The sequence below is a fragment of the Dendrobates tinctorius genome, unplaced genomic scaffold (genome assembly GCF_039654945.1).
Source record: "Dendrobates tinctorius isolate UK_male_01 unplaced genomic scaffold, ASM3965494v1 ptg000019l, whole genome shotgun sequence".
Taxonomy (NCBI): Eukaryota; Metazoa; Chordata; class Amphibia; order Anura; family Dendrobatidae; genus Dendrobates; species Dendrobates tinctorius.
The window spans coordinates 49,196,682-49,224,212 of record NW_027361687.1 but is presented as its reverse complement, the minus strand read 5'-3'; the positions used below and the strand labels follow the sequence as shown (position 1 = coordinate 49,224,212).

General features: G+C 42.3%; 1 protein-coding gene across 2 annotated transcripts in view; it reads left to right on the top strand.

Moving 5' to 3' along the window:
* Nucleotides 1-27,531, top strand: part of IGSF9 (immunoglobulin superfamily member 9) — a 113,499-nt gene that overhangs the window by 72,099 nt on the left and 13,869 nt on the right. For both annotated transcript variants that reach the window (XM_073566975.1, XM_073566976.1), the window contains exons 11-19: nt 67-183; nt 1,184-1,334; nt 5,136-5,259; nt 6,975-7,150; nt 7,292-7,542; nt 9,747-9,831; nt 11,998-12,171; nt 20,394-20,439; nt 21,459-23,012. In XM_073566975.1, coding sequence (XP_073423076.1) covers nt 67-183; nt 1,184-1,334; nt 5,136-5,259; nt 6,975-7,150; nt 7,292-7,542; nt 9,747-9,831; nt 11,998-12,171; nt 20,394-20,439; nt 21,459-23,012 — 2,678 coding nt within the window. The remainder of the gene's footprint in view (nt 1-66; nt 184-1,183; nt 1,335-5,135; nt 5,260-6,974; nt 7,151-7,291; nt 7,543-9,746; nt 9,832-11,997; nt 12,172-20,393; nt 20,440-21,458; nt 23,013-27,531) is intronic.

Genomic DNA, 27,531 nt, shown 5'->3' with positions numbered 1-27,531 from the left:
ACCAGGCAGTGTACACTGTCATTGTATGGATCCATATCATTGTCTAATGGTTTGTCTTGTCACTAGGATCCTCCATCATTCATCGAGTTCCCGAAGGACGAATACTTCCAGGATGTTGGGAGAGAGCTGATTGTTCCTTGCTCAGCAACTGGAGACCCTCTCCCCATGATCAGCTGGACTAAGGTGAGACTGGGAGACAATTAATTGTTATTTATTTTTTTTAAGGGAACCTGTCGCCAGGTTTGGCCGATATGATTTATACGGCCACTGCCTTTCAGAGCTGATATACAGGATTCTGTAATGCTATAATGCTGTATATCTGACCTCAGCCCTAACTGTAAGAGAAGAAAAAGAACCTGATTATACTCACCTGCGAGGCGGTCCGGTATGAGGGGTATCTATGTTCTTAGTCAAGGGTCTCCCATCTTGTTGCGATGCCATCCTCCTTCTTGCTTCGTGTGGATGACTCATCCCTATGGGCTCGGCATTGCGCTCCCGCGCAGGTGTGCTCCTCTGCCTCGCTGATAGCAAAGCAAAGTACTGCAGCGCGCAGACGCCGAGGCTCTTTGACCTTTCGCAGTGCCTGCGCAGTGCCGTACTTTGCTCGGCACTCAGCAGGGCAGAAAAGTACGCCTGTGCAGGATTGCGGTGCTGAAGAGACTGTGTGGATGATGTAGGGACATCCACATGAAGCAAGCAGGAGGGTGGCATTGCAAGAAGATGGGAGGCGGTGGACCAAGACCAGCGACACCCCACGGACCAGACCGCCACGTAGGTGAGTATAATAAAAGTTATTTTCCTTCTCTCACAGGTCGGGTTGGGGGCAAATATACAGCATTATAGAATGCTGTATCTCAGTACTGAAAGTTGGTGGTCGTATCTCATATTGGCCAAACCTGGTAATAGGTTTGCTTTAAGCATTCCCTCCACTCTTCTCCTAGCCTACGAGATGTGCAGCTAGGTTTGTACACTTCTTAAGTTGCAGTTCTCTTGTAGCCTACAGTTGGTTTTCCACCTGATTTTTCTTGTACTTTGCCCTCTGCCTTTAAAACCCTTCTATGGCCGTGATTGAAAAACTTCTTCAGTGCAAGACCTTTCCACCACTCGTTTCTTTTATGATTGAAATGGCGTTTTTGACTTATCCACTGTATATTGGTCTAAAGGCACTCATTTTGTTGTGCAGCTGGGGATACCTGGAAAAAGCATTGCTCAAATGGACATCAATGGCAGCTTGGTGTTTCGGCCACTCACCAAGGAGGAACATGGCGATTGGGAGTGCACCGCAGCCAACGATGTGGCAAGCATCAGTACACGCACCGCCATCTTCGTTTTGGGTGAGTTATGTATGCATTCGCCAGTCAAATGCGTTTTAGGCTGATAAAATGATAGACATATTTGGAAAGTGAGGATGTTTATTTGGAAATTTACTTTGCAAAATTATTGGTGTTCTGCAACTAAAATTAAAAAAAAAAAAACACAGCATATTTAAAATGCAGCAATTGTCACAAATCCACTGCTCACTGTGTCCTAGTGACACAGTGAGTGACAGCTCAGCCACCCAATAGATGGCAGGGGCGTACTGGCTTGTACTGGGCTATCGGTATTGTAAACGGAATAGCACAGCTGCCCAACCAGGGACTGGAGCGTGCTGATTATCCTCATGCTAATCAGCGATAGTCCAGCCTCCCAATCAGGTGCTGGAGCATGCTGGGTTATTGCCATGCAAATTTAAAATTGCCCAGCAGCCAAATTACCAGCTGGGCCAACTGGGCTTCCTCGAATTGTCGTCCTTCCAGTGTGATCCCCTGGCTATTTAGCTGGCTGACTTGATCATTACCAGTCTTAGCTTTGCTTGGTGGAGTGCATGCCTTATGCTTTAGTGTTCTGCTGTTCTAACCTCTTGCTGCCTGATCTTGAACCTTTGCCTTTGACTATTCATTTGCCTAGCCCATTTGTCTCGATCTGCACTATTTTGTACTGCTGACCTAGGACTGTGACCTGTTTACTCTACCCTCTGCCTTTGACGTAGACTCTTGGTATTTGATCCCGGACTTCTTGACTTCCCCGCCTCACGGAAGGTCCAGAAGTGACGATAGCTAGCGTCACAATGGCCTCACTGCTTGTCTGTGAGAAGTGACAATAACCAGTGTCACAGCAATCTAAAGACTACATATACTATAACTGTACAAGAACAAAAATATGTATGTATTGAAGTGAGTTGGTCATTGGCAGCTGTGTTTTGCATATGAAGTTGGCGAAATGACAAGAGCTCTCAGTATACTGAGGTGGCTTTTGTCATCTTGGTTGCTGTCATGTGTGTGGGACGCCCTCACACCCAGGGCTGTGGGGTACTCGGTACCAGGCCCGATGAGCTTCAATGGGAGATGTCACTGCAGCTGGGTCCCGGCCCGTGGCCCTGGGCGCCCATTGTAAAAGGGGAATGTTCAGTGTGCTTATAATGAGTGATTCGTGACGCCACCTGTGGTGTTCGGCAATAGAGATGTAAGCCGGCGCTGCAGACAGATCCTCTGGGACAGATGGTGTGGCGCAGCAGTGATGTTATAGCCCTCCACAGGCAAGGCTGTAGTCCCAGGGCAGTGTAGGTGAAGTGACACTTAGATGGTGTAGTGTCCAGCGCAAGGGATGTAGCAGTGCTGGGCAGGTTGGCGCAGGAATAAGTGGAGGATACCAGGGCATGTAGTTCCAAAGCTTTACTCACAGTCTGTTGCAAGCACAGGTGCCCGCTTCGGGGACTCCTTGCTACTAAGTCCCGGCTCACTAATATGTTGCTGTTGTGCCCCCAAGTCTTGGGTGGGAATAAAGTGGTCACTACTTCTACTCCTCCGGTGTCTGCTGCAGGACCATTAGTATCTGTACAACCTCGGGGACCGTACCCCGGCCTTGCGCTTAGAACTTGAAAAGGATTCTCCTCTAACCCTGGTCCTTGTTCTCTTATTCTCCTCACGTTCCGTGCTAATCCTTCTTCCCAATGGAGAATCAAGCTTCCTTTCTCTGTCTCTTTCCTGTGCCAGCAGACCCAGATCACTGTGGCCTGCTGCAGCACTTCCTTCTTCCATCCCTCTCCCGGGGATCTTCTCTTTCTCACACTGTCCTACATCCTCACTCACTGACTGAATGAATGAATGAAAGACTGACTGAACGACTCACTCAACTCTTCCCGCTCTTTTATGTGAACTAAACTCCACCCACCTCCCAGCACGTTTCCTGTTCCAAGCAGGGAGCCACCAAGGGGTGCTATGCTACACTCCAAGCAGGGAGCCGCCGAAAGTGCTTTGCTACACTACTTTGTGGTGTGGGGTGCAGGTGTTGGAGTGTGGTCAGGTGTCTCCACCTTACCTGGATAGTGGGGTACCACACCTCAGGAGGAGGTGCAGTACAGGGGCGCCACATACCCCTCCGTTAAACACAGCACGTCCGCGGGCTGCAAGAAAACAAAAGTTAGACAAACAAAGGAACATACAAAAGTTTTTGAATGCTGATAAACAATTCTTATCTAATCTTCTCAATATGAGAGGCACTGTTTCTTGAATGTTGCAAACAATTTTTTTAACTAACTATCTATGTTTCAATACAGTACATAATTTAAAAGTGCTTTTGGCAATAACTTACTACCACTTCAAGTAATCTGCATCAACACATTTCTTCATCATCTTTCTTTTCACATTTTCTACTTTCTATTATTAGAAGTTATCTTTATCTTTATTCAAATTTCTCATCTCTTCATTAAAAGCTGTTTTCTATATATTAATACTTTCATAAAGCACATTATCAAATACTTCACATCAAAGGCCCCGTTACACGTAACGATGTCCCAGCGATCCCACCAACGATCCGACATGGATGGGATCTCTGGGACATCGTTAGGCTGATCGCTGGTGAGCTGTCGCATAGACAGCCCCTCCAGCGATCAGGACCAGCGAGCAAGCTGGTTTCTAATGTAAACTTCAGGTATCAAGGAGCCGCGGCTCTTGGATACCCGCTGTTTACCTTGGAAACCAGCGTGTACGCCGGTTTCCAAGGTAAACAGCAGGTATCCAAGAGCCGCGGCTCCTGGATACCCAATGTTTACATTAGAAACCAGCGTCGCTGATCGCTGGTCTCTCGCTGTCTCACACGCAGTGATGCGTGCTGGCCAGTGGGAGACGAGCGATCAAAAAATGGCTCAGGAAGATCAAGCACGATCAGCGATACCCAGAGCCTTAAGTCTAGGGACCACTCATTCAGCTCTGAAGCTGAATGCACAGAAGGCCAGAAAGAGATGACAAAAATATACAAAACGTACAAGAAAGAAGCTATATGTTGGGCTTGGTTTGCATATTAACAATAAGTGCATATTAACTATGCTTTGTGAAAAATAATACGATGGTGGGAATAACCCTTTAATACATATTGATCGCCAGAATGCTGACATAATTTACATCAAAAACAGTATTTCATGGCCCAATGTGCGAGACCATATACTAAAGAATTGTACCTGACACTGATGGGTTACTATCACAGTTACAGTATCATCGGAGTCCTCCTGACAACTGCAATTATTATATATATTATAGTATTACAGTATATATAATATACTTATATATAATCGATCAAACAATTGCAAAGTCAAGTCCCTTATGGGAACTAGAAACTAAAGGATATTGCAAAAAAGAAAAAAAACAATACATATCATATACATATTATGTATATATTTACTTTTTTATATAAAGTTGAAATAATTTTATATTTTGACAACTTTTTAGACAGGATTTTTTTCCCCATTTTAATGGACTTTAAACAGGAAAAAAAATAAAAAAAATTAACACTCCAGTATAAAATACAATAAAAAACGATGAAAACATTTTATGTATCCTCCTATGGTATCAATAAAAACATCAGCTTCTTGAGCAAAAAACAAGCCCTCATAACGATCAGTGGATGGAAAAATAAAACCGTTACGGGTCTCAAAAAATGGTGCCACAGCGCTCTTATGTGGTGTGAACAAAGCCATATGAAATGTTTAAAAATAGATCCGCTTTTTAAGCTTCTTCTCTTAGTGTTTTGACCTCTAAATACATATGATAATTAAAATTGTAAGATAGTTAATAATTTCTTACCTTTCTGTTCACCTTCAGGCACCAGCCCGCACATGGTGAGCAATGTTACGGCCCAGGCACTGGTATCGGCGGTGAACATCAGCTGGCTGGCAGGTTTCGATGGAGGTTATTTCCAGCGGTTCAGCGTTTGGTATGCTCCCCTGTGAGTCTTTTTTCTACTAACATAGGTCAGAGATGTATCTTTGTTTATACATGGCTTGGGGGCCATATACGCTGTCCTGCTACAGAAATAACACGTAGCATGACCGGTCTTGTTAAGGAACACTCAAAATGAGAAGAACGTGCCCACTTTTGAGTGGGGATTTGGCCAAGAACTTCACCAAATTTGCGATGGTCTTCACAAAGAAATTGGTACTGTTGGCATCTATGAGATTTCTTAGACTCCAATTTGCCAGATTTTTTCTACGCCATGAGTCTAGGCGCCAACCCTTGTAGGAACGATGATGGCAGCCATACTAGTGGTCAATGGGAAATGTATTATATAGATCGTAAATCAATTTGTGGTTTGTAGGTTGCTTTTACGGTGCATTATAAATATATAATGGATTCATCTCTCTAGCTCAGTTCTAAGCTAATCAGGTAGTCTGTGTTGTGAACGTAGATACGGGACTATTTGCACAACAGAGGTGAAGTCATGGACAAAGATGGGAAGATAGCTGGAAAATTAATGTTCTTAAAGGGGATATCGGGGACTTAACAAAAAAAGCATCTAAGCACTAAAAGGCAGGTAATTGCAACTTACCTGTCTGCTGTGCACGGCACCGATCTCTCCGGTACCGAGTGGTCACAGACCGCTGCTGCTGCTGGGGATTCAGTTCCATCTGCTGACGCGATGGGCTGTCAATCAGAATGACTTTGGAAGTCTTGCCCCGTCTGTAGAGCGGACCGGAAAAAAAGCCTCTGCTGTGTACACGTGACTTTAGCAGAGGCTTCTGAATTCTCGGCAGGGAATAAACAAAAAAAAAAATTGTTTGCCAATATTTAAAAATGCATTTCAATTTGTACAGATTTCTTTCATTTTTTTGATTGAAAAAAAAATAAATGTATTTCTCTTTTAAAGAAACCATTTTTTTGCCATATTTTCCAATGCTATAAAATTCTGGTAAGACCCACTGGCTGTAAATTTGCACCTCTGCTTTGAAAATTAGTCCATTTTTTTTTTGTAAGTATTAAAGGGGTTTCTTTGTTAATTCAAAATTAGGGGAAAGTGTTAAAAATCTTAGTTTTACATTAACTTGTCACAAAATATCTAATAAGAATAAAATAATCTAAGGTCTTGTCTTTAAGTACCACTTTCCATGCCCTCCAATGTAATCATCCTAAAGAACCCCCTTTAACATATGATCATGTCTGATGACAAATCTTGCTTAAGGGGCACCTCCCCTGGATTTCTATAAGAGATCTGGTTAACATTAAAATGTGAGAAGGACACTGCCGAAGAATAATTGCTGCTTGCGAAACTCAGAAGTAGACTAGATTGATGTGTAGATTTTTGGGGAAAAAAGCAATCTAACTTGTTCAGGAGCCAAGTGGGTGGTCCTACATGTGACGGACAAGTATTTATATAGGTTTATGCAAGAATGTTTGTCAGTTACTGTGTAAAACCGCCCACTTGACTTCTAAGCCCATATTTATCAATAGCATACAATTTCTAATAAAACTTTCCCCACAAATTATTTATCAATCTTCTCTGCTCCTCCAACTGCTGCCTGCGGATAAAACGCTCAATTTCATGTGATGCAATGCAATTAAAAACAGGCATCAAATCGAGTCAAATCCGCCCGTCAGCAGTGGTTTCCTTGTTCTTGTATCGAACTGACCTTAATCATTGTTGGATGTCTCTTGTGCTGCTGTCAGGGTAAAGCGGGTGTCACACGGACACCATGAATGGATCTCCCTCTCGGCACCAGTTGGAGCCAGCTCCTTGGTGGTGGAGAACCTGCAGGCTGACATTCCCTACCAGTTCAGTGTTTTGTCTCAGAATAAGTTGGGGAGCGGCCCATTCAGTGAGATCGTGACCGCCTCTCCTCTCAGTAAGTATACAGTAGAGAGAAGAAACCTCTGCTGTTCTCTGTCTACCTACCTCTTGTTGCCAGTGGTCTCCCTTCTTTCTGTCTCACAGCTCCTAATCTCTTTCTCTGTCTTCAATACTCACTACTATTTTGGCCTCTCAGGTGTCCCACCCACCACATTGCCTCCTCCTATACCCACCACAGACTCTAGAGATACCCTCACCCCTCCTCGCTTCCTGACTGCCAATGAGACATCCCGCGGAGTGCTGCTGACTTGGGTGCCTCCCCTGCGATCCTTGTATCCTCTACGTGGATATGGCTTGGAGTGTCGGCGGGATGAAGGAGACTGGGAGTTGCTTGATGATGCCATACCTACAACGCAGACTCAGCTGCTCGTTCCTGGACTGGTCAAGGTGGGAAACGGATGGAGAGCCACCATTTTCCAGTGAAGCTCTAATATAATTAGAAGTGCACAATAGACACGTGGATAATTATGGCAATATATTCAATAATGAAAACCCCATTTTAGACTTCCCCCTACTTAATTCAGATCCCCTCTATTTAGATTTCAGATCATAACCTCTCTACTTAACTTCTTCCTACTGGCATACCCATTTATCATCTATTCACAATAGAAGTGATAACTTAACCATATCGGTGGGAGCCAATGGCTGAGACTCTCAATGATGGCTGGAACAGGGCACATGTGTCCCCACTACAATACCACCAATCCATTTATTCCTTATGGGACTGACAGAGTAAAGTTCTCATAAAGAATGACTGGAGCATCGGTTGTAGCAAAGATAAAAGCTCCTTGTTCTGTTGGTATCCTGATGATAAGTATAACTTCTTTCAACAGAGATACCAATTTATTAAGGTCCAGACCCCTCTAGTTAATTCAGACCCAAGACCTATAAAATGATTGTCAATTCCCAACAGAACAAAAAAAAAGAAAACTGTTACCGTCCATTCCAGTGTCCACACCGAGATACCATTACAAACATCCTGACGCTGGCCATGGCAAGGACTGACGGTGCTTCCGCAATGCAGGGATGTCAAACGCAAATACACAAAGGGACAAAAGTAAAAGCTTGGACAAAGTCGCGGGCCACCTATGATATTTATTAAAACAAATTTCTACAATTGAGGAAGTTTTTCCTTTCATCAAATATAATGATGAACCTTTCCATATGAAACAAACTTCAAGGGAATGTCCCAACTACATTTGAATTAATAAATCTTAGAATAAAATAAACACATAATCACAAATAGGGCATGCCGGAATAAAATAGGCTTTGCAAGAGCAGTAAAAACATATGGCCTAATTTAAATATGTAGTAAAAAAAGATAAAAACCTTGAATAATACGTAATACAGATAATAAAGTCTGATGTCAAAAAAAGTGCCCGCCAAACACAGTAAGGCACCCCCACAGTACCCTCCACATGTACGGTATGACTCTACTGTACTCCAATTCTCAAAACACCAGGCAAAGTAGGGTGACCTCATCATTTATGATTCCCCACAGCCCTCCATAAACTACAGTGTCTCACACATAGTCCTCCATACAGTAAAAATGGCTCCACATAGTCCTCCATACAGTATGATCGGCCTTGAATTGTCTTCCATACAGTATAATAGCTCCACATAGTCCTCCATATGGTATAATAGGCCCCACATAGTCCTCCATACAGTATAATAGGCCCACATAGTCCTCCATACAGTATAACAGGTCCACATAGTCCGCCATACGATATAATAGGCCCACATAGTCCTCCATACAGTATAACAGGTCCACATAGTCCGCCATACGGTATAATAGGCCCCACATAGTCCTCCATACAGTATAATAGGCCCACATAGTCCTCCATACAGTATAACAGGTCCACATAGTCCTCTATACGGTATAATAGGTCCACATAGTCCGCCATACAGTATAATGGGCCCTTTATACAGTATAATAGCCCCACATAATCCTCCATACAGTATAATAGCTTCACATAGTCCTTTATATAGTATAAGGGCACCACATAATTAAAAACAACTCCTCTTGCTCGCAGTGAGCGCTCTGAACCTCTGCACAGCAGGTGTGTTGTAGCGACATCACCGCTCCCGCTGCGCTAAGACGTCAGATGCAAAGGAAGAATGATGGTGGAGAGAATGGACAGCTTTCCTTTTTCATCATTGCTTTCAACATGACATGTGTGTGCTGGAGCCTTTGGATGAGAAACAGACATTTTATCAATACATCTATTACAACAGGTCTGTAGGGTCCAGAGAACTGGTGCCCACGGTTTGGGTTCGGAAGCATGGTCTGCAAATAGAGCGCTATAGCGCTAGAAGAAGGGAGTCGCTCCTTAGTATGGCTTTTGATTGAGAATGCCATTTTTTCTGTTGGATTGATGTGACCGTGCATCATAGAATCCATACTACGGCCCTGTCCATGAGGCCTTTTATTCTAGAGGTCCAGGTGTCCATACGTCTTCAATTTTTTCTACACCGAGCTCACGCCAAGCCTCTTGGTCCCTGGTGTCGGAATGACATGTGGTTCCCTTCAATTACTCATGTGACTGAAAAATTTGATCCCAAAGTAAAATACAGCTTTCCTTGTTTTCCAGGACGCCATGTACGAATTCCGTCTGGTGGCGTTTGCTGGAGATTATATCAGCGACCCCAGTAATTCTGTGAATATCTCTACAGCAGGTGAGTGGAGGAAACAGATGAGTCAGTTATTATGTCTGGTCAGAAAGTGGCTACATTAAAAAAAAATTAAAAATAAAAAAATAAATTGTAGACCTTTCATCTGGCATAAATGCCAGACCAAATCTTGTGTAATTTTTCATAAAATTAGTCGTTTTTACCTTGCTGATACTTCCAAATCTTTACACTATGCTAATAGAATTTGCCACGAGATGGCACTATGATCAAACACGATGAAGCCAGATCCATTGATCTACAGGTGATCCTATAAAGAACATGGCATTACAGTTTAGGATCAGGAGTTATACTTTAATCCTTTAAGGAAAGTGGGTTTTGTTCTGGGTTTGTTTTTTTTTGACTTGTTAATTTTTTTTTTCTTTTTTTGTGAACTTTTATTTTATTTTTTACTTTATACTTCAGGTCTTTTCTTTATATGCATGATATACTGTATAAATAGCTCAATATGGCCCCAACCCATAGACTTAGTCATGGCCAAAAGTGTCGACACCCTTGAACGTGTTCCACAAAATACAGTATTTTTTCCAGAAAATTATTGCAATGACATGTTTTGTTATACACATGTTTATTTCCTTTCTGTGTATTGGAACAATAAAAAAAACAGAAAAAAGCTAATTGGACAAAATTTTACACAAGACCCCCAAAAATGGGCCAGACTAAATTATTATCACTCTCAACTTAACAATTGGCTGCACACCCGTTTTAATAAATAACTGCATACAATCGCTTCCTATAACCATCAACAAGTTTCTTACATCTGTCAGCTAGAATTTTGGATCACTCTTCTGTTGCAAACTGCTCCAGGTCTTTCATATTTGAAGGCTCCTTCTCTCAGCAGCAATGTTAAGATCTCTCCACAGTTGTTTAATGGGATTTAGATCCGTACTCATTACTGGTCTTTTCAGAACTCTCCAACCCTTTCTTTCCATCCATTTCTTATTGCTTCTTGAAGTATGTTTAGTGTCATTGTCCTGCTGGAAGACCCATGACCTAGGACGCACACCTAACTTTCTGACACTGGGCACTACATTGTGATCCAAAATCCTTTGGTAATCTTCAGATTTCATGATGCCTTGCACACAGTCAAGGCACATAGTGCCAGAGACAGCAAAACAACCCCAAAACATCTTTTGAATCTCCACCATATTTAACTGTAGGTACTATGTTCTTTTCTTTGTAGGCTTCATTCCATTTTTGTTAAACAGTAGAATGTTGTGGTTTACCAATAAGCTCCATCTTGGTCTCATCTGTCCACAACATGGTGTCCCAGAAGGAGTTTGTCTTACTCACGTCCATTTTGGCAAACTGCAGTCTAGCTTTTTTATGGCTCTCTGTCACTATTGGGGTCCTCCTGGGTCTTCCGTCCTAGTGTTTTATTTCATTCAAATGTCGACGGATAGTTCGCTCTGACCATGATGCACCCTGAACCTGCAGGGCAGATCAGATTTCTTTAGAACTTGATTTGGACTGCTTATTCACCATCTGGACTATCCTGCGTTGCAACCGTTCATCAATTTTTGTCAGCCATTATATCCAGGAAAATTAGCTACAGTGCCATGGGTTGTAAACTTCTTGATTATGTTGCGCAATGTGGACAAAGAAATCTCTCTCGAGATGGACGTGTAACCTTGAGATTGTTGATATCCTTCAAGCCCTCAGACAGTTCTCTTCTCCTCTTTCTGTTCTCCATGCTAAGTGTGCACACACATACACATAATGCAAAGATTGAGTCAACTTCTCCCCTTTTATCTGACTTTCATATTTCCCACACCTGTTACTTGCCATAAATGAGTTTGAATGAGCATCACATGCTTGAAACAAAGTTGTTTACCCACAATGTTGAAAAGTGCTAACAATTTTGTACTGCCCATTTTTAGGGTTTTTTGTGAAATTATGTCCAATTTCCTTTTTTTTCCTTCTGTGTTTTTTTGTGTTGTTCCAATACACACAAAGGAAACAAATATGTGTATAACAAAACATGTGTAATTGCAATAATTTTCTGAGATAAAAACTTTATTTTCTGGAACAATTTCAAGGGTGCCAACACTTTCGGCCATGAGTGTACCTCCTATTTTGGCCCGCGGTACGTATCGTTCTTCCTGTTCGGGGCTGGACTTGGCCACTAATGACTTGTGCCACACTATTACACAGGGATGAAAGTATACCCCTCGCAGACAGAAAATCCCGAAGTCCAGCAGAAGTCCTTGATGGCCGGCGTAGTTGGGGGTGTCTGTTTCCTTACCCTGGCAATTATCCTTAGCACCATTGTGGCCTGTTGGATGAACCAGCGACGAGCCAGGCGACGGCGCAAACGGAGGCAACAAGGTAAGACAGGGAAAGAGACATATAACTAGCTTAGAAGTAAGACATCCTCAACAATGGAAGTGCATTGCATTACATGCCCATGTACAGCCAAGTGCCAGGAAGAGGGTGGTAGAGAACAAAGCAACAAGGATGTCCAGAAAACCTCACAGTCAACACACGAGCGGAGTGAGGCATTAGGGAGAATCCATGGCAGAGAGCCCACATGTTGCATCATTTTAGGCAGATTAAAACTTGCAGTGTGTGTTTAGTGTCGATTCCTTAAAACAGCTGGCAGACTACCTTTAGTGAATTTAGTGAAGTTGGTTATGGAATAGCCAAGATGTTATTTCCATAGATGGCTAAATAAGTCTAGTGACTTGGTGTAAAATAAGCCATTTTTGGGAGAGTCCTACTTATATAAATGCAGGCTTGGACATGCCTAGGTAGCTCAAAATGTTATGTATGTTGATGGGAAAAAGTTAAAACGGATATATTCCTGGCCAAAAATATACCAAAAAAACTAGGTCAATAGCTGCATCTGCTCTGATGATTATTTCCGAGTGATCCATTCTGTGCCTTACATCCATGACAAGCCCCCAAGTTTTCTACAAGCAGTACAAAAATGAGAACATTACAATGTTGTTATTATTCTGCGGATGTGATTAACCCCTTTACCACCTTTGCATACCAGGATGGGAATGAGGGGGCCATGCATACCAAGATAGGAATGAGGATTCCATGCATATTAGGATAGGGATGAGGGGGCCGTACATACCAGAATGGGGATATGGCGGCCAATCATACCAGGATGGAGACGGGGGCCTTACATATCAGGATGGGAATGAGGGGTCCATGCATACTAGGATAGGGATGAGGAGGCTATAAATACCAGGATAGGGATGAGGAGACCATGCTTACCAGGTTAGGGATGAAGGGTCATGCATACCAGGATAGAGATGAGGGGGCCATGCATACCAGGATGTGGATGAGGGGACCATATATACCAGGATGAGAATGAGGAGGCCATGTATACCAGGGTAGGGATGAGGGGGCCATGCATTCCAGGATAGGTATGAGGGGGCCATGTATACTAGGATAGGGATGAGAGGGCCATGCATTCCAGGATGGGGATGAGGGGACCATATATATACCAGGATAAGGGATATTTGTACAGAATTGGCCACATTTTTTGCTTCATTTTTTTTCTATCCTCCTCTAAAACCTAGGTGCGTCTTATGGTCCGGTGCTTCTTATAGTCCAAAAAATACGGGAGTTTTTATTGTGTAAAAGTGCCAAAACATAAAAAAGATATAAATGGGGTATTGCTATAATTCTGCTGACCCAAAGAATAAGGTTACCTTATCAATTTTACCACATGTAGAACGACATGAAAAAAACAATTCCTGAATTGTTGGTTCTTGTTTATTCTGCATCCCAAAAATCTGAATTGAAAGCGATAAAAAAAAATGTCATGCGTCCGAAAATGGTACCAATAAAAATGTAAACTCGTCCCGCAAAAAAACAAGCTATCACATACCTCTGTTAGCTGAAATGTGAAAAAAATATAGCTTCAAAATATGGTGATGCAAATACCGTAGTTTTTGCAATAAAAAGCGTCTTTTAGTGTGTGACAGCAGCCAAGCATGAAAACCCGATATATATCTGGTATTGCTGTAATTTCACCGCCCCGAAGAATAAAGACGTCTAATCACTTATACTGCACGAGGAACAGCGTAAAAAATAAATACCATTTCTCCTGCTGTTGATTTGTTCATTCTGCCTCCCAAAGATCGCAGTAAGGCTTGGTGCACATTTACCCTGAGATCTACGCTGAGTGCTTACACCAGGGTTTCTGTGTAATTCTCTGGAAGATTCCCTATAATGAGGCAGATAGAGGCACTGTGGATTCTATCTGGCTGCCTATGATCCTTCAGTGTCCATCTTTTTAGGCGTGCATAAAAGCGTAGTTGGCCACAGTTTTGTGCAGTTCTGAAAAGGACATAACTGAACAGAGGCCTCACTACTGTGAATGGATCCCTAGGGGGTTTCATCTGAATCACGTCACTAGAAAATTTAGATGGAAACCTTAATGTAAGTGCTCAGGGTAGAGAGCAGGATAAGTGTGATCCCAAACGTTATGTAAAATGTTCCCAATAAAAGCTTCAACTCAGTCCACAAAAAAAAGCAAGTCCCCACTCAGGCCCGTCATCTGTTAACAGAAATATATGGGAGGTCCATGTAACTGGTAATACAAAGACTCTGTAAAAGCGAAATGGCCCTCGCCCCTCCCAAGAAAACCAGTGAATTCTGCACTCCCAAATCCAAAAGACCTCCTCCATTCTGAGCCCCAGTGTCCCAAATATAGCGTCCACCTGCTTGGCATTTCTGTACAGTAGTGATGACAGCCCGCCTAATTTACAGGTGTGTGTTCTGGAAAGAAGCATGAGCTGGGTATAATGTAGTGATCACTACAAAGGCAGTTTGCAATTTTCACATCCACTGCTTTCTGGAAAACACCCATGGAGTAAAAATCGTCACTACACATGTAGATATATTCACAAAGGGGTATAATTTCCAAAATGGGGTCATTTGAGGGAGGGATTCTGCTCTTCTACCACTTAGGGGCTCTGTATATGTAGACAAAAAAACATGAGGGGCGTTCCAGCTGATAACATTTCTTGCTTTATTGAAAAAATTAAAATAGTACAGCGGCTTACTCCTCAAGAATGGATGGATGTGCTGCTGTGATAAAGACCCATGTAGGGTCGAAACGCGTAGCTGTTATTCCAGTGCCTTACAGCACATCCATCCATTCTTGAGGAGTAAGCCGCTGTACTATTTTAATTTTTTCAATAAAGCAAGAAATTTTATCAGCTGGAACGCCCCTCTTTTTTTTCTTGTCTACTATCAACTATCGTTTGGTCCAGACGAGGTTCCGTGCTGTGGCTGTGGTTGGTGAGCTGGCTAGGGCTTCTTTTAGCCCATTTTTTTCTATTTGTGCTCTGTATATGTACATGAGTCCGCAAACTATTTTAGGAAAATCTGCGCTACACGACGCAAATAGCGCTCCGTCCCTCCCGAGTCTCGCCGTGTGGCTAAGCAGTACTGTACAGTCACATATGGGGTATTGCCATAGTCAGTAGAAAGTGTTGGACAAATTATGGTGCCAATTTTACCCACTTCTTGTGTGAAAATGTAAAATCTGGGACTAAAACTAAATTTTGGTGGTATCATTATTTTTTCTTCACTGCACAATGGTATAAAATTCTGTGACACACCCGTGATGTCAATTTGATCACTGCACCCCAGATGAATTCGTTGAGTGGTGTAGTTCGTAAAATGGGGTCACTTATGGTTTTTTTTTGCTGTGCTGGCACCTCAGGGGCTCTCCCAGTGGGTAATGGCACCTGCAAATATAACAGTAAAATCTGCACTATAATATGTAGCTCCTTCCCTTCTGAGCTTTGCACTGTGCCTGAAAAGTAGTTCCCGATTACATGTAGGATATTGGCACACTCAGGAAAAAATGGACCGTAGTTTGTTGTAAAAAGTTCTCCTATTAGCCCTCCCTTAGAAAAATTTATAAATTGGGGCTAAAACAACATTTTAATGGTAAAAATGTAATTTAGTCTTTCTTCACTGCTCAATAGTATACAATTCTTTGAGGCACATGTAGTGTTAATATGATCTCTGAACCCCTAGATGAATTAATTGGTTGGTGTAGTCTGTAAAACGAGTTAACATATGGGGGGTTTCTGTTGTTCTGGCACCTCAGGGGCTCTGCCAATGTGACATGGCACCCTCAAACCATTCCAGCAAAATCTGAACTCCAATATGGCATTTCTTTCCTTCTGAGCTTTGCACTGTGCCTCAAAAGTAGTTTTCCCCTACATATGGGGTTTCGGCGTACTCAGGAGAAATTACACAACAAATTATATGGTGCAATTTATCCGGTTACCCTTGTGAAAATAAAAAAATGGGGCTAAAATAACATTTTTGTGGGGAAATGTGATTTTTTTTTTATTTTCAAGGCCCAACTTTATATATTTCTGTGAAGCACCTGGGGGTTCCAGGTGCTCACCACACATCTAAACAAGTTCCCTGAGGAGTCTAGTTTCCAAAATGGTGTCACTTGTGGGTTTTTCTTCACTGTTTAGGCACATCAGTGGCTCTCTAAACACGACATGGTGTTCACTTATTGTTCCAGAAAATTTTTCATTCAAAAAGTCAAGTAGTGCTCCTCCCCTTTCAAGCTCTGCCGTGCTTCCAAACCCCACATATGGGGTATCAGCAGGGGTGGACACTGACAGCTTGGGGCCCCTGTGCAAGAAATGTGTCTGGACCCCCCTCCTTTTATGGTGACAAAGCTATATATATATGTATATATATATAGCCATGCACACAGATATGTATATATAACATAGTCCTCTTTAATATGTATATTGCCGTCCCTTATACAGTGCCCTCTCTTGCTATGTACATCACCATCCCTTACATACTGAATTATATAGAGCCCTGTTTTTTATTACATACCGTCCTCTCTTGTTAGATATATAATGCAGTGATGGCTGATGGAGCATGGGAATGCTTCTTTTCTAATGGAGGAGATAATGTACTGGTAGTGTGGTCACCGGCTCCTCCATCAGCAGTCATTTTATATCTAACAAGAGTGCAGACTATGTAATAAAAGAGGGCGCTGTGAATAACAACAGCAACAAGACTATGTAAGAGACAGCACTGTACATAACAGCAGAGGAAGCTATATAATAAGAGACAGCACCATATATACGGTAACTAGAGAGGATGTTATGTAATAAGGGACGGTGATGATAAAAGAGGAAACTATATAACTAAGGATGGTGTTATACATAATAAGTGAGTACACTATATACTAAGGGACTGTGCTATACATAAAAAGTGACTACACTATTATACTGAGGGATGGCGCTGAACATAATAATCGAGTACACTATATACTAAGGGACTGTGCTATGTATAATGAGTGAGTACACTATACACTAAGGGACGGTGTTAAACATAATAAGCGATAATAACGTCTTCCTCCACCTTCCCCTGTTCCTAAATCCATTCTAAATCCCCCTTCATCCCTTCTCAATCCCCACACCTCTCATTGTCCTCCTCCCCCATCATCTCATTATTGCCTTCTCCCCAGCACCCCCATCATTGCTCTTTCCACCACTCTATCATTGCTTTCTCCCCCACCACCCCATCATTTCCCATTCCACCACTTCCATCATTGCCTTCTCCCCCCACCAACCCTATCATTGCCCATTCCACCACCTCCATCATTTCCTCCTCCCTTATCACCCCCATCATTTCCCTTTCCAACATCATTGTCCTTTCCACTACCACCATCATTGCCTTTTTCCCCACCATACCCATCATTGCCTATTCCACCACCTCCATCATTTCCTCCTCCCCACCACCCCATTATTGCCCTTTCGACCACCAACATCATTGTCCTTTCCACCACTTCCATCATTGCCTTCTCCGCAATCACCCCCATCATTCCCCTCTCCTCCACCTACACACACAGACACACACAGCATCATTCACCTCTCTGAATGTTCTCAGGCAGCTATACGAATGCACACACACACACCATCACTCATCGCTACACACACATGTACGTACACATACACACACACACACACACACACACACACACACACACACCGCACTTTCCACCTCTCTGCACGCTCTCCCGCAGCCCCAGCATCACCTTCGACGGCAGCTTCCTCTCTCTGGTACAGCTGCGGGCTGAATGATGTCATCCAGCCGTGCTGCTGACTACTGTGCGAGACAGCGCGAGCAGGACAGATCGCTCCAGCTTTGCTGCCATTTTGTCTTGTAGGTAGGATCTCTCCCTACCTACCGCACATGAGGGCAATCTGGCCAGGGGCCCCCCCGGATAAACAGGCCAGATTACCCTCATTATTAGCCGCCCTGCAGTGGCCCCAGAGCCTCTGGGCCCTGATGTAGCCACACCGGCTGCACATGTGGTGTGTCCACCCCTGGGTATCAGCATGTTCAGGAGAAATTGTAAAAAAAAAAAAAATGGGGGTACATTTTTTACTGTTACCCTTGCGAAAAAAAAAATTGAGGTCTAAAGTAACATTTTTGTGAAAAAAAGTTAAATGTTCATTTTTTTCAACATTCTAAAAAATCCTGTGAAGCACCTGAAGAGTTAATTAACTTCTTGAATGTGGTTTTGAGCACCTTGATGGAAGCAGTTTAGAATGGTGTCACTTTTGGATTTTCCTTCATATAAATCCCTCAAAGTCACTTGTGAGGTGGTCCCTAAAAAAATGGTTTTGTTAATTTTGTTGGAAAAATGAGAAATCGCTGGTCAACTTTTAACCCTTATAACTTCCTAACAAAAAAAATTTTGTTTAAAAAATTGTGCTGATGTAAAGTAGACATGAGAATTGTTATTTATTAACTATTTTGTGTGACATGACTCTCTGATTTAAGGGCATAAGAATTCAAAGTTTGAAAATTGCAAAATTTTCCTAATTTTCACCAATTTCCATTTTTTTCACAAGTAAACGCAAGTCATATAGAAGAAACTTTACCACTAGCATGCAAGTACAATATGTCACGAAAAAACATTCTCAGAATCAATGGGATCAATTGAAGCGTTCCAGAGTTCTAACCACATAAAATGACAGTAGTCAGAATTGTAAAAATTGACCCGGTCATTAACGTGCAAACCACCTTGTGGGGTTATGAGTGAGCAAAATTGCTTATTTTTTTTTTAAGTCATTGGTCAGGTTTACTTGTACTATGTTTGACAATACGGAAACAAGTAGCTAAATTCTTTCTCATGACTTTCTAAAGGCTGTGTTGCTATTTCAGGCTGATTACAGCCCAACGCCATTATTTGGACTAAGTTTCAAATATTTAGTTTTTTTCAGATATGTAAGGTATCTTATTGTTTTCATAATGAATAAACAACACTTTTCTTCAGACTAAAGGCTCCACTCGAATCATTCCATTACTCCATGACCGCAGACATTGCATGAGTACGGTTCTTCCAGTGATGTATTTGTCTATCATTCATCAGCTCCATCTAAACATTGTGCAGTTTTTCTTTTGGATTGGAGTATATGCCCCCCAGCCTGTTTGGGATCCATTTTTCTTTATTGTGTACATTACGTGGCCCTTACCTTTCTGTTTACCCTGCATGTCCCTCCTGTCATACTTCTAAACATGTTGGAACATTCATATCAGTAGAGCTGGAGCATAGGGGACCGATTTTAAGATCATTATATTGGACTGTGACCTAAAACCTTTATATCAAAGAATTTTGTGATTGCTTCTATGGTTTTAAAATGTCTATTATTTCTACCATAGGCCCTATCTCCTATTAGCAGTATGCTAGAAATCAAAGTCATGGTCTTAGAAGTCCAAATCAGCTGACCATATGTGTGTAATATGGTTAGCACAATTCTTCTACAATGTAGCTTAGGCATGCACTTAAAGTGGCCTTCTGTCCTGGTACTCAAGAGTGACTACACATTTGTCATTTATAGTCACCATATCTGGTGCACTCTGTGCCTCCTGAGGTTGGCGTTCTGGTTCTCTTACATCAACATGGCGAGCAAAGCTGAAAGTCTGAAATGTGTTTTCCTAGTGCTGTGTAGGCACACTTCAAACTTACCACTGAACTCTAGGCCACTACGGCTGCCATCTTTGATGCAGGAGGGACCGGAAGGTCCCAGCGACGGGAGATAAATGGAGGGCATGAGGTAGGGTGACTATAGATGATAAGTGTAAATTAATAGACATTCATATATAGTCACTGATTTATGAAAACTAGCGCAGACTAGTAGTGGCGGTGCTGTTTTCTGCCACTGGGGAGAAAATTAAAATCTGGTGGTTATAATGGGCAACACGTCTACTTTTTGTCTGAGCTAATTTTTCAAACACTAAGCTCAATTGTAATGTTTCTTTGGGGGTACTGAGGCATGAAGTAAAATGTCAATTAGGAATGGTCCCTTATGGCTGTTAAACTAGTTGAGTGGTTTATATGCAATACAGAGTTCAATTCTGAGGTTTTTAGACGCCTTCACTTGGGTTAGATCCACGTGTTCTTGGGATTAAGTTCTTTGGATAGCATTAGATGCATGAAGATGATAAGTAGGTCACTAAACGTACAGGTCACATTGGCTCGAGTTCTACTCCTCATTGATCCCTGTTGTGTTCTCATAACCTTCCAGATGCACCAATGGTCTTCTCCCAACCCAAGAAAGCTTCTCCTTCACAGTAAGTGTCTTCATGCTCATACGTCACTTCCCGTTCACTCATTTCATGCTGCCTGTCTGTTGCTTTGATCATTGCTGTATTTGTTTACTTTTTTGCTTTACGTCTTTATGCTCCAATCACCGATCAACGACTGGTAGATCCTGCTCGATGGTGGTTGCAAGTCTAAATTTAACAGTGTTGTGTCCTCTTGATGAAGCATCTCCTTTACAGTCGCACAGACTTTAGTGTTGACCTGTAGTAGGGTCAAGGTGACTTTGAAGCCCTCGATAAAAAGGTTTATCTGGCTTAAAGGGGTGTTCCGGACTTGAGATAAATTTCTGCAGTCAATCTATGTGACTGCAAATTGTTGAATCCTGACAGTGTATATTATGACCACTGACAGTATTTCCTTCAACTACCAGATCGAAAAGGCAGTCATGTGCCAACTAGATTCCCATCCACTTCTTAGAATATTGAAAGAAGCAGATGAAAATCTAGATGGAATGTGACGCATGCTCGTTTAGGAAATTGAGGGGGAATCCTAACAGTGTGTGTAATTCCCTAATCTGCAGCCACAAAGATAGACTGCAGAAATTTATCTCGAGCCTGAAAACTCCCCTGTAAAAATCTCAATTTCCGAAAGAACATTTTCAGCAGAAAAAATTGTCCCATAAGTGATTGGTCGGACATCTTTTTCTTACAGTATGGTGAGTTAATCCGCAGCAACTATGTATACTATTTTTTCTGAGGGTTGCTCTAGGTTAACTCTGCTTTTGTCATCCATTTTAACGTTAAAGACTTCCAATTCTGTTCTACCTGAATTGGTTATGAAATTTATCAAAAATCGCTGGTAACCTCATCTAAGAGATTCCACTCTGAAACCATCATTATGACAGTTTTATACCTAATTTTGTTTAACTATGAACCCATTAGTCATTAGCTGTATTGTGCCTTTAGTGACATTTTCACCCTCTTCTTTCTTTTTTTGTTTGCTTTTTACAATTTTTGTTCAATTTCATTTTCGTTCTTTTATTTCGTAGAAATACTAATGGTTCTAACAGCCCCGACAGTCTCGTGAGGCTCAAGTTTCAAGTGTCACCGTACGAAAGCTTCCGGAAGTCTCTCCAATTGGGCGAGAAGACTGTGAATAATGTTGGCGTAAGCTATGGGAGCAGCACAAGTGGCAAATGCACCATTTACGAGAGTCACGTTGGAGAGTGTGTTCCTTTGGAGAGGATAAGCAGAGGACCTGATGGGCGTTTTGTGGTGGAAACTGACACTCAACCAAACAGAGGGAGCATCCGAGGCTTTCCTTATGTGACGGAGACTGATCTGTATCCAGAGTTCAATGCCAGGGACTCATCTGACCTGAGCCAATGCTCACAGGCCAAAACTTATTTGCAGGTTTGCCAACTACCTGAACGACCTCCAGAGTGCTGGAGAGATGAAGTGCAGTTGAGACCAAAAGCTACAGGTCAAGCTCGTAAGGAAGCAAGAGATTCTGGCTACCGTCAAGGGAGATACTTTGGTTGTAGCAGCAGCCCTTTGGATGAAGGAAAACCCTTTCGAATTCCAGACATCAGTCCTGTGACTTCTTCAGTTGCCCTTCCATACAGTCAAGTCGAAGAGGCCCGATGTGGGGAATCTACTCAAATGGAAAGTGAAATGGAAAGGACTGTTTCTACCCTCAGAGAATCAGAGACTGACTGTTTCTCGACATTGAGCACAGTAATTAGGGCACCTTCTTTACTATTACAGAAACCCTTGGGACTCAGTGACCAAACGAATCAGCTGACACATAGTTTGTCCACGCAAAGTGGGATTCTGCAATACTTGAGTTTACCTTTCTTCAAGGAGATGAGCGTGGATGGAGACTGGCCTGTAGAAGACGTGGCTCAGACCGTGACATCGGAGGAAAGCTCATCAGAGACTGATAATAAAGACTCTTCTAATAATGCACACTTGGATGATAGGACATTAATGGACGTTGATGGCACAAGCGGGGTTCGGAAAGAAGAATCTCCGTGTGCCCCCCACCAGTTGTTATCTCTTGACTACTTGAGCTGCAAACAAGAGCAATCTGTGCCTGTTAAGTCTTTTCTGAAACCACCAGAGCCTAATTTAGGACCGGCAAAAGCAATCTTACCTGGTAGTCTCATGTGGACTCAGCCACCAGAACATGCTGAACGTTTAAAGGTAGGGCAAAGAGCACATTGGGACCATGGAAATACCCACCTGGATAGTAGATTTGGCCATCATAATCCTTCTCATTTTGAATTTCCTTTAAAAGACCATCCACTCTCAGTGTTCACAGACTTCCATGCTTTGGAAAAGCAAAGGCCGCCAATAGACAGATCCCTTTTTTTGCATGGCTCGGAGAAGGTGATGCGGAGCAGTCTCACCAGTCAGAGCAGTGGCAGAGGGAGTGTTTCATTCCTTAGACCCCCATCTTTGGCACAGTCTGTGGGGGGCAGCTACCTCAACTCACCATTAGGTGAAACATCTAGTTGGTACAGTGGAGGAGGCTCCCAGGGCTCCAGTGCTGAGGACTATAGACACAGAAAGGACTCTTTGTTGGCCACTGTATGCAACAGGTATGTTAACTCCTAACAGTAGGTCTCAGTTATTTCAATGATTGTACTGGTGACCAAGATAATCCGATATTCCAGTAATGTTATTTAAGAACACGTTCTGCTAGAAATGTATATAATTGCAAAGGTTGGATCATACATTGTTCCAATCATAAGTGAGATTAAGTTTAATTGTGCAATCATTCACAATTATTTACATTTTGTTTTTGCCCAATATCTCCTGTACTCGTAACTGTCCTTTACTGTATAAGCTGCTGAAATGCTGAAAAGATGTACATGTCAGCACAAGAGATTATCTACTATAACATTGTTCCTATGTTGAAGAACATAACTATTATAACTACTATAATACTGTCCTCTATGTACAAGAATACACCGTATATACTCGAGTATAAACCTGAGTATAAGCCGAGGCACCTAATTTTACCTAAAAAAACTGGGAAACCTTATCGACTCGAGTGTAAGCCTGGTATGCATTTTCCCCTCATCTCCATCCTGTTATGCATGACTCCTCATCCCCATCCTGGTATGCACGGGCTCCTCATCCCTATCCTTGTATGCAAAGCTCCTCATCGCTATCCTTGTATACATGGCTCCTCATTTCTATCCTTGTATGCAAGGCTCTGCATCCCTATCCTGGTATGATGGGTCCGAAGTCATTATCCTTGTATGCATGGCTCCATCCCTAACCTTCTATGCATCGCTCCATCTCTATCCTTGAATGCATGGCCCCATCCCTATCCTTGAATGCATGGCCCCATCCCTATCCTTGAATGCATGGCTCCATCCCTATCCTTGTATGCATAGCTCCATCCCTATCCTTGTATGCATGGCTCCTCATCCCTATCCTTGTATGCAAGGTTCCTCATCCTTATCCTTGTATGCAAGACTCCTTGTCCATATCCTGGTATTATTAGCCCCTATCCCCATCCTTGTATGCATGGCTCCCTCCCTATCCTTGTATGCATGGCCCCACCCCTATCCTTGTATGCATGGCCCCATCCCTATCCTTGTATGCATGGCCCCATCCCTATCTGTGTATTCATGACCCCATTCTTATCCTGGTATGATTGGTCCCCATCAAAAATCATAAAAAAATAAACCATTACACTTACCTTCCTGCGCTCCCTCGCAGCGTGCGGTGCCAGCAGCTGATTTATACTTGTAAGCAGCGCATGGCAGGGACATCATGCGCTGCTCACAAGTAGAGCACAGAATACTCACCGCTCCCAATGCCGGAACTATGTGCATGGAGGACAGTGAGTATTAAGTAGCACGCACAATGTCAGCCGCCGGGCAATAATGTGTACAGCTACATTAGAGAAATGAATATTCACCTCTCTTAAGTAGTGGCAAATGTGACCACTCGGCAACTGCAGAAGGCGGCTGCTGCGGCTGACACTGTGCGCACTATTACAGAGAAATGAATATTCATTGCCAGTGCAGTGAATATTAATTTCTCTTTAGCAGTGAGTACCGGAGTTAGCCACAGCAGCCGGCTCCTGCCTCTGTGACCCGCAGCTCCACCGCTGCCCCTCCATGTTCTTGAAACGTCACTCGAGTATAAGACGGGGGGGGGGGGGGGGGGGGGGCGTTTTCAGCACATGCAAATGTGCTGAAAAACTTATACTCGAATATATATGGCAACTACTATATTACTATGCCTATGTACAAGAATATAACTACTACAATACTGCTCCTATGTACAAGAATATAACTACTATAATACTGCTCCTATGTACAAGAATATAACTACTATAATACTGCCCCTATATACAAGAATATAACTACTATAATACTGCTCCTATGTACAAGAATATAACTACTATAAAACTGCTCCTTATATACAAGAATATAACTACTATAATACTGCTCCCTATGTACAAGAATATAACTACTATAATACTGCTCCCTATGTACAAGAATATAACTACTATAATACTGCTCCCTATGTGCAAGAATAAAACTACTATAATACTGTCCGCTATGTACAAGAATATAACTACTATAATACTGCCCCTATGTACAAGAATATAACTACTACAATACTGCCCGTATGTACAAGAATGTAACTACTACAATACTGCCCGTATGTACAAGAATATAACTACTACAATACTGCCCCTATGTACAAGAATATAACTACTACAATACTGCTCCTATGTACAAGAATATAACTACTATAATACTGCCCCTATATAGAAGAATATAACTACTATAATACTGCTCCTATGTACAAGAATATAACTACTATAAAACTGCTCCTTATATACAAGAATATAACTACTATAATACTGCCCCTATGTACAAGAATATAACTACTATAATACTGCCCCTATGTACAAGAATATAACTACTATAATACTGCCCCTATGTACAAGAATATAGCTACTATAATACTGCCCCATGTACAAGAATATAACTACTACAATACTTCCCCTAAGTACAAGAATATAACTACTATAATACTGCCCCTATGTACAAGAATATAACTACTATAATACTGCCCCTATGTACAAGAATATAACTACTACAATACTGCCCCTATGTACAAGAATATAACTACCATAATACTCCTATGTACAAGAATATAACTTCTACAATACTGCTCCTATGTACAAGAATATAACTACTACAATACTGCCCCTATGTACAAGAATATTGTCAGGAACACCGCACTGCACTTGCTCACTGAACCAGTGTGCGTGTCCTGAGTAAGACAAACTGTGCTCAGCGATACCTGTGGTGCGGGCAGCAGCAGAGAAGGTGCGTGCTTCAGACCAGCAGGACCTAGAGCACGTGACTGCTGGGGGCGTGGCCTAAACCTCAGAGAGCTAGGAGCTGCAGGAAAACTCCTAGCAGGGTAACTACGGGACAAAGTTACCAAGGGGCATAGACAGGCTGGGGTCAAAGCACGAGGTAGCACGACAAAACCAGAGGATAGACAGAACGGGGAGTCAAGATGTAGCCAATGAGTCATACACGGAGATAGCTGCAAAGTACAAGAGAGGCGAGGAAAGAATAATCAGGTCACAGGGAAGGAGTCATACACAGAGAGGGTGGCGTAGTACCGAATCAACAGGCAAACTCACAACGGGGGACAGAACCAGGTCAGGACCATATAAGCAAGCTAGAAGACGACGAACAGGCACAGGCACACAGGGGTCAACACACTCGGCCAAAGGCAAAAGTATAACTGACGGGGATTGGAGTTTCCCAGGGCTATAAGACACTCTCCCTGAACCAAAGGGAGGCCACAATAATTAACCCCAGGCATGCAGGTCAAAGCCTGCACTGGGCTCAAGACATTAACCCCTGACGTGCAGGTCAAAACCTGCACTGGGATCATGACAAATATAACTACTATAATACTGCTCCTATGTACAAGACCATAACTACTATAATACTGCTCCTATGTACAAGAATATAACTACTATAATTCCCACATATGTACAGGGATATACACATGGGGTAAAAATTGTTGATACCCCTCGTTTAATGACAGAAAAACTCACAATGGTGACAGAAATAACTTGAATCTGACAAAAGTAATAATAAATAGAAAATCTATGAAAATGAGCGAATGAAAATCAGATATTGCTTTTCAACCATGCTTTCACAGAATTTAAAAAAATAAAACTCATGAAATGATGGTACCCTTAACTTAATATTTTGTGGCACAACCTTTTGAAGCAATCACTGCAATCAAACGATTCATGTAATAACTGTCAATGAGACTTCTGCACCTCTCGACAGGTATTTTGGCCCACTCCTCAATAGCAAACTGCTCCAGTTGTCTCGTGTTTGAAGGTTGCTTTTTCCAGACGGCATGTTTCAGCTCTTTCCAAAGATGCGCAATAGGATTTAGGTCAGGGCTAAAAACACCCAACAGGGCTGTTAACCACTGTTGGGTGTTTTTAGCTGTGTGTTTTGGGTCATTATCCTGTTGCAAGACCCATGACCTGCGACTGAGACCAAGCTTTCTGACACTGGGCAACACATTTCTCTCTAGAATCCCTTGATAGTTTTGAGACTTCATTGTACTCTGCACAGATTCTAGACACACTGTGTCAGATGCAGCAAAGCAGCCCCTGAACATAACAGAGCCTCCTCCATTTTTCACAGTAAGGACAGTGTTCTTTTCTTGATATGCTTCATTTTTCCGTCTGTGAACATAGTGCTGATGTGCCTTGCCAAAAAGTTCCATTTTTGTCTCATCTGTCCATAGGACATTCTCCAAGAAGCTTTGTGGCTTGTCAACATGTAGTTTGGCAAATTCCTTACTGGCTTTTTTATGATTTTTTTTTGCAACAATGGTGTCCTCTTTGGTTGTTTCCTATGAAGTCTCCTTTGGCTCATACAATGTCGGATGGTGAGATCTGACACTGATGTTCCTTGAGCTTGAAGTTCACCTTTAATCTGTTTAGAAGTTTTTCTGGGCTCTTTTGTTACCATTCGTATTATCCGTCTCTTTGATTTGTCATCAATTTTCCTCCAGCAGGGAGGTTGACTGCAGTCCCAT